Below are 7371 nucleotides of genomic sequence, written 5' to 3'. Positions count from 1 at the left end.
CCTTTCCATCATGTCCCTTGATATCTGCTCGAAGGAATCGACTGGACAGCTTCCTCCACCCAAATACTGATGAGGTCCAGCACCTCGCCATTGCTCCATACTGGGGATCACGTGGTGCGTGGAGGCATGGTCAGCTGGAAAGGTTAGCTGAGAGCACTCCATGCCTTGCTGAGCAAACAGGAAGGGAATTTTCAAAATTCCCAGAGAATTTAAAGGATGGGTCTGATGGTTGGTCACCTGAGGGCAGGACAGTACTATAGCCCCGTTGTAGGTGGTGGCTATTAAGGTAACCACCGTAAGCAGCAGGGTGGGAAAAAGACAGAAGTGAAAGCTTTGGCCATTCATTATTTGGAGGTTTGTTATGGTCAGTTGTCTGACTCTTATTGCAGCAACAGAGACACACTGGTCTTGTATTATTCCAGAACTGAAATATCTTTAAAATCATGATGAGATTACTGGTTCTGTGGATGAAGGGAAAGCAGTGGATGTATTGTTTCTTGACTTTAGCAAAGCTTTTGACACGGTCTCCCACAGTATTCTTGTCAGCAAGTTAAAGAAGTATGGGCTGGATGACTGCACTATAAGGTGGGTAGAAAGTTGGCTAGATTGTCGGGTTCAACGGGTAGTGATCAATGGCTCCATGTCTAGTTGGCAGCTGGTGTCAAGTGGAGTGCCCCAGGGGTTAGTCCTGGGGCCGGTTTTATTCAATATCTTCATAAATGATCTGGAGGATGGTGTGGATTGCACTCTCAGCAAATTTGCGGATGATACTAAACTGGGAGGAGTGGTAGATACGCTGGAGGCCAGGGATAGGATACAGAAGGACCTAGACAAATTGGAGGATTGGGCCAAAAGAAATCTGATGAGGTTCAATAAGGATAAGTGCAGGGTCCTGCACTTAGGACGGAAGAACCCAATGCACAGCTACAGACTAGGGACCGAATGGCTAGGCAGCAGTTCTGCGGAAAAGGACTTAGGGGTGACAGTGGACGAGAAACTGGATATGAGTCAGCAGTGTGCCCTTGTTGCCAAGAAGGCCAATGGCATTTTGGGATGTATAAGTAGGGGCATAGCAAGCAGATCGAGGGACATGATCGTCCCCCTCTATTCGACATTGGTGAGGCCTCATCTGGAGTACTGTGTCCAGTTTTGGGTCCCACACTACAAGAAGGATGTGGATAAATTGGAGAGAGTCCAGCGAAGGGCAACAAAAATTATTAGGGGTCTGGAACACATGAGTTATGAGAAGAGGCTGAGGGAACTGGGATTGTTTAGTCTGCAGAAGAGAAGAATGAGGGGGGATTTGATAGCTGCTTTCAACTACCTGAGAGGTGGTTCCAGAGAGGATGGTTCTAGACTATTCTCAGTGGTAGAAGAGGACAGAACAAGGAGTAATGGTCTCAAGTTGCAGTGGGGGAGGTTTAGATTGGATATTGAGGAAAAACTTTTTCACTAGGGAGGTGGTAGAATCTCCTTCCTTAGAAGTTTTTAAGGTCAGGCTTGACAAAGCCCTGGCTGGGATGATTTAATTGGGGATTGGTCCTGCTTTGAGCAGGGGGTTGGACTGGATGACATCCTGAGGTCCCTTCCAACCCTGATATTCTATGATTCATGACTGATGTACAAGGCGAGTCCAGTGAACCATTTTAGAACATTGCATGGCAGATGCTGTCATCTCATACACCTTTGGAAGATGCGAGTCAACACACATTGTGACTGTTGACACCAGTCACAAATTATGGACCACACTGTAAATCAGTGCTCACTTTGATTGTTTGCTACTGGCATATCAGATTTACATCAAGCCATTTCCGAAGGTGCCCTCTGGCTCACTAATCTGGACTAGGTTATTTGAATATCTCTAATCACCTTTCTTGCCATACGAAAGATGAATACATTCTCAGAGAAGGGTGTAAGCTTGCTGTGTGAACCACAAAGCTGAGCATTCCAAGTTTTTCCTAATATCCAACCTAGACCTCCCCCACTGCAACTTGAGACTTGTTCCGTCATCTGCCACCGCTGAGAACAGCCTACCTCCATCCTCTGTAATCCCACTTCAGGTAGTTGAAGGCTGCTATCAAATCCCACATCACTCTTCTCTTCTGCAAACTAAATAAGCCCAGTTCCCTCCAGCTCTCCTCATAAGTCATGTGTCCCAGTCCCCCTAATAATTTTCGTTGCCCTCCGCTGGACTCCCTCCAATTTGTCCATATCCTTTCTGTACTGGGGGGGGGCCCAAAACTGGACACAGTACTCCAGCTGTGGCCTCATCAGTGCCGAATAGAGGGGAACAATCATGTCCCTCGATTGGTGGCAATGCCCCTACTTATACATCCCAAAATGCCATTGGCCTTCTTGGCAACAAGGGCACACTGCTGACTCATATCCAGCTTCTCGTCCACTGTAATCCCCAGGTACTTTTCTGTTGTTTTTCTTTCTGTTTGTTGCACCCTAGAAGTGATATGAATTGTCTGTCACCACAAGGAGAAAGATAGACTGTAACTTAGAACTTTTGGTGTAGCTGTACTTGATCAGCTTTAACACAGTAGACCAATACTCCCCGGCTCCACCCCTGAAGCTGGGGCTAGAACCATACTTTTATCTTGGAGCTCACAGTAAGGGTACACTTTGTAGGCCCAGTAGTGACAACAGACCCATGCCTCAGACAGGGAAGGTTCTAGAAGCAGTGAAGCCATGACATCACAAGTTCCCAGGGGGTTCTGGAACACTAGCCCTGACTTTGGCACTCAGGAGGAATCTGGGACTTGCTGCTGCTCTACACTCCACAGGCCCAGTGAGCAGCTATCTGGAACGGGATCCAAGAATCCAGGCAGGGGCCAAAACTCACAGTTCCTATTCCAGCTAGGCCCACAAAGGGGGAAGGACAGCCATCAGCACCCCTGCAGCCCTGACAACACTCCATGATCCCCGGGGCTGTCAGCTTCCATGCAGTGCTGGCCCCCTGGGCCCTCTTCGCTGGCCTAGCCATGGCGCCTAGTCTGAGGGCTGCCCAGCAGAGTGGGCAGACAGGCTCCAGGCTCTCATTACTATGGTTGCCCTGCTGATGGTAAGGTCCCACAACAGACACTAACCCAACTGCTTGCCTCCTCCTTCACAGTGCACCTTGTGTAAGCAGCTTGTGCTGGGCCTGGGGCCCCAGCTGTGCTCAGACATCACCTAGAGTGCAGCCTCCAGCTCTGGCCACACTGCAGGAATGGCAGCGCTCGTGCTCCTGTCCATCGTGGCCTGCCTCCTTGTGGGGAACATGGGAAAGATCTTCCGGCGCTGCGAGCTGGCCCAGGTGCTGCACCAGGCAGGGATGGATGGGTTCCGAGGCTACAGCCTGGCTGATTGTGAGTGATCTCCTGGCCTCCTCATGAGGCTGTACATATATTTCCTTCCCCTCCCCCTGGGGCTCGGTGCGTATCCCTCCCCCTGCCCTCCCCCTGGGGCTCGGTGCGTATCCCTCCCCCTGCCCTCCCCATGGGGCTCGATGCGTATCCCTCCCCCTAGGGTGACCAGACAACAAGTGTGAAAAATGGGGACCGTGTCGGGGGTAATAGGCACCTACATAAGACAAAGCCCCAAATGTCAGGACTGTCCCTATAAAATCGGGACATCTGGTCACCCTACTCCCCCGGCCCCATCCTGCATGGGGCTCTGTGCATATCCCTCCCCCCGCCCTCCCCGTATATTACTAAATCCTGTACCAGGGCTGTGCATGGCGTTCCATGAAAGCCGGTTCAACACGGACACCGTGGATCATGAAGCTGATGGCAGCACTGACAACGGCATCTTCCAGATCAACAGCCGCCAGTGGTGTGATGACTATAAGCGCTCCGCCCGGAACCTCTGTCACATGCACTGCAGTGGTGAGTAACTCCTTTCCAGTCCTGGTCCTGACCCCTAGGCCATGGCTCAGTGCTAGAGACCTGTGCGGCAGGGAGCAGGGTGGGGCCTGTAGGGGGCAAGTCCTCCTGGTAGTCAGGGGAACCAACGTCAGGCCCAAGACATTTTGGAATGGCAAAGGAAGGTCACCCTTGCCTTCAGTGGACAGCAGAGGGCAGCACAATGGGGGCTGGGTTGGTTGGCTGAATGGTGGTATCTCCTGCTAGGAGGACCAGGGCTCCCATGCTACAGTGTTGAGCTACCAAGGGTTATGCCCTGTCCTCACTCTCTTCTCCTCCCCCACCACCAGATTTGCTGACCAGTAACATCAACGATGACATCGTGTGTGCCATGCAGATTGTGCAACAGCCAAGGGGAATGGGGGCCTGGTAAGGGGGAGCTGGTGGAGGGGTGGGGGTGGAGTGCCAGTGTAGCAGTGCATGGCAAAATATGCAGCACAGGGTAACATGGCACTATGCTGCCCACCCAGCTCTGCAGCACGCAACATGAAACCGCACAGCACTACACACCGCTATACAGCTTTACACAATGTACTGCTACAGCACGGAACTACATAGTCAATGCCATGAAACACAATGTTATACAGCTGTATTTAGTGCAACAAGGCACTACACCAGACAACCCCACGATACAATGCAGTGTAAAGAAAACATACAGTGTAGCGCAGTACTTTGTTTATACAACCAAACAAAAGACAAAACTCCACAGAGCAACAAGGCTGTTACCATGCTGCCCTGCCCATAGGCAGCTGCATCTCAGTGCTGGACAAGCAATCCTTATGCAGTGTTGCTGTTCCCCAAATGCTCCACCCCGGAGGCAACTACTGCTCAGCACCCTGGGAGTTATCCCCATACATTTTCACTGTGTGGTTGTAACCTGGCTGCCCCACCCGAAAGGCAGCTGCATCTCAGAGCCTGGTGAGTAAACCCTGCATAGCTGTTACCCAGCTGCCCCGCCCAGAGGGCTGCATCTTAGGACTGGCCCATCCCCATGCGACAGCACTGCTCTCAATGCCAGCTGATCTTGCTGACCTTGCTTTCTTTGTTTATCCTTCTCAGGCTGGCCTGGAGGAAACACTGTGAGGGCCATGACCTCTCACAGTGGGTGGAAGGATGCAATGTGGGAAGTAGATGAAGGAGCACCTTTGGATGCCCTGGACCTGCTAGATGCGGTGTACTGCAGTCACATTAGGCCCCTGCAGATTTAGCACCTCATTGAAATCCTCTGTGAGCAACTGCTTCTCCTTCTTAACTAGCTCCAAAGTGGGTCTTTAACTGTGGGGGAGTGTTGTCCCCCTAGTGGGATTGCACCGTAGGGTGCTGGGAGCAGGTTTTCCTGAATAAAGCTATCTGACAGTCTAATGACAAAAGGGTCACAAGTTTTATTTAGAGACGACAATAGGATCTTGGGGGGGGGGGGGGGGGGGGCTGAGAGTCAGGACTCCTAGGTTTCAGAGTAGCAGCAGAGTAGGAGTAGAACTCCTAGGTTCTATCCCTCGCTCTGGGATGGGAGTGGGGATTCTAGTGACAAGATTGGGTGAAGGAGGGCTGAGTGTCAGGGCTCCTGGATTCTATTCCCAACTCTGGGACAGGCTGGGAGTCAGGATGCCTGGGTTGTATTCCTGACTGTGGGAATGGCTGGATGTCAGGAATCCTGAATTCTGTTCCCATTTCTGTTAATTCATCTCCTTGGAGCCTGTTTCTATCTATTGTGGCCCCCTTGTCACATTAACTCTGAAGCAGCTACTATCTACAATGAGACCTGGGGGAAGATGGAGTCCTCCTGGCCATCTCAGGGAGGGCAGGCTCATCCCCACAGAAGGGGGGGGGGCGAAAAGTGACCCTTTGCACACAAGGAACTGTAAAATACAAAACTCAATACAATACACTTCTTGGTTTAGCATGGTGAAGGGCCTCTTTGCCTTTCCTGATCCTCCGCTGCGCCCATGTGATTGCTTCATTGTGTTTACATAAATCCCCAGTGGCTTACATGGGAAATGTTTTCAAATTCCCCAGCTAAGGCCACACACATTCCAGTGTCAGTCACTTAAACTGAAGTCAATTCATCTGTCGGACTCTATGGTGGTGGTGGTGTGGAGTGAATGGGGATAAATAGATAGCCAGGTGTTTATGGTGATAGACAGACAGATGCATAGGGCAATAGAAGAACAGACAGAGGTGAAGCTAGGAGTGGGAGAAGAAGACTAGTGGTATTTGAGGTGATCAGAGGGCAAGCAGAAGGAGCTAGTGGCTCTGGGCAGCCCCAGACCTGTGTGAACTGGTCCCATATGCTGGTCAGATTTGCCTGTGCCCTGATCCTAGCCCCACTGCCTGTATGACCAGCATGGGTGCAGGGACCTATGTACCCCTCTAGCTCCAACTGGGAACAGGTTGAAGGGACAAGCCTGAGCATGTTCAGTGCTCCCCTTCTTCAGAGTGTGTTGCACAGCCTGGATAGGTGGTTAAAACGCCAGAACAAACCACTCTTGGATACATTACTGCACATAGCCCTGTGGCTGGGGTTTGATTAAATAAAAATTAGCAGTGAAGCTGCAGCACTGCCAAATAGTGCAACCCCCTCCTGCTTTGGTATAAATAATTCAGTCAGCACAGAACCCAGGAGTCCTGATTCCTGCACTAAGCATTGATGAATGGGGAAACTCCACATCTCTCTGCTAGCAGGTTATTTTCCTGCATGTTACAAAGCAGCAACCAGGCAATATATTGGGCCTGAAGCCTTCAGCACCTAGGAAACTCCAACTAGTACAAAATGCTTCAGTGTGTCTCCTCAGAAACTGGCTACCATGAACACATCAAACCTGTCCTGCATTGCCTCCTCTGGCTCCCTATAGAATTTAAACAAGTTCAAGGTCTCAGTCCCTGTCTTCAACGTGCTCCATGGACTTGGCTGAGGGTATTGAAATGACTGTCTAAAGAGACTTTAGGTGAAGAAACTGATTATTTGGGTCATTATTTCCTTGGTGCAATCCCGTTCATTTACAAAGAATGGCCGCACAGGCCTGTTTCCATGAACACAGCAGAAACAAACAACAGCAGGCAGTTTCCTTATTCAGAAATCAAAGGACATGTCTACACTAGCACTTCTGTCACTATAACATATGTAGCTCAGGGGTGTGACAATCTCCCCCCCCAGCAATATAAGTTACACCGACAGAAGCACTAGTATGGACAGTGCTAGGGTGGTGGGAGCGCTTCTTTCGCCACCCTAGCTACTGCCATTTGTTGGAGGTGGTTTAATTATGTTGACAGGACAGATCTCTCCCAGTACAGCTGTGCTGCTGTAGGCTCTTTAGTGTAGACATGGCCTCTCTCCCCAAAAAGTACTGCATTCAAAAGGAAGCCCTGCCTCTTGCTTCCTGCCAGGGTCACACTCACAACTAGAGCTGGCTGAAACTTTGGGGTTTCACAAGAAAGTTTGGTATTTTGCAATTTGGTTTTGTTT

The 7371-nt window shown here is 50.5% G+C and overlaps 1 protein-coding gene across 1 annotated transcript; it reads left to right on the top strand.

Annotated features, from left to right (window-relative positions):
* The first annotated feature begins 3214 nt into the window (after positions 1-3214).
* LOC140896494 (sperm acrosome membrane-associated protein 3-like) lies at positions 3215-5043 on the top strand. The gene is made up of 4 exons (XM_073308419.1): positions 3215-3353; positions 3714-3872; positions 4199-4277; positions 4968-5043. The coding sequence occupies exons 1-4, from the start codon at positions 3215-3217 to the stop codon at positions 5041-5043; spliced, it is 453 nt and encodes a 150-aa protein (XP_073164520.1).
* The last annotated feature ends 2328 nt before the right edge of the window (positions 5044-7371 follow it).

The sequence above is a fragment of the Lepidochelys kempii genome, chromosome 12 (genome assembly GCF_965140265.1).
Source record: "Lepidochelys kempii isolate rLepKem1 chromosome 12, rLepKem1.hap2, whole genome shotgun sequence".
Taxonomy (NCBI): Eukaryota; Metazoa; Chordata; order Testudines; family Cheloniidae; genus Lepidochelys; species Lepidochelys kempii.
The sequence above is the reverse complement of the archived record's forward strand: the minus strand, read 5'-3'. Positions and strand labels throughout refer to the sequence as shown.

What these genes read in the sequence shown, in the direction of transcription:
- LOC140896494 (XM_073308419.1), top strand. Translation starts at nt 3,215, where the DNA reads ATGGCAGCGCTCGTGCTCCTGTCCATCGTGGCCTGCCTCCTTGTGGGG. An exon ending in AGGCTACAGCCTGGCTGATT is followed by an intron (nt 3,354 to 3,713) that starts GTGAGTGATCTC and finishes ATCCTGTACCAG; the next exon opens with GGCTGTGCATGGCGTTCCAT. An exon ending in CTGTCACATGCACTGCAGTG is followed by an intron (nt 3,873 to 4,198) that starts GTGAGTAACTCC and finishes CCCCACCACCAG; the next exon opens with ATTTGCTGACCAGTAACATC.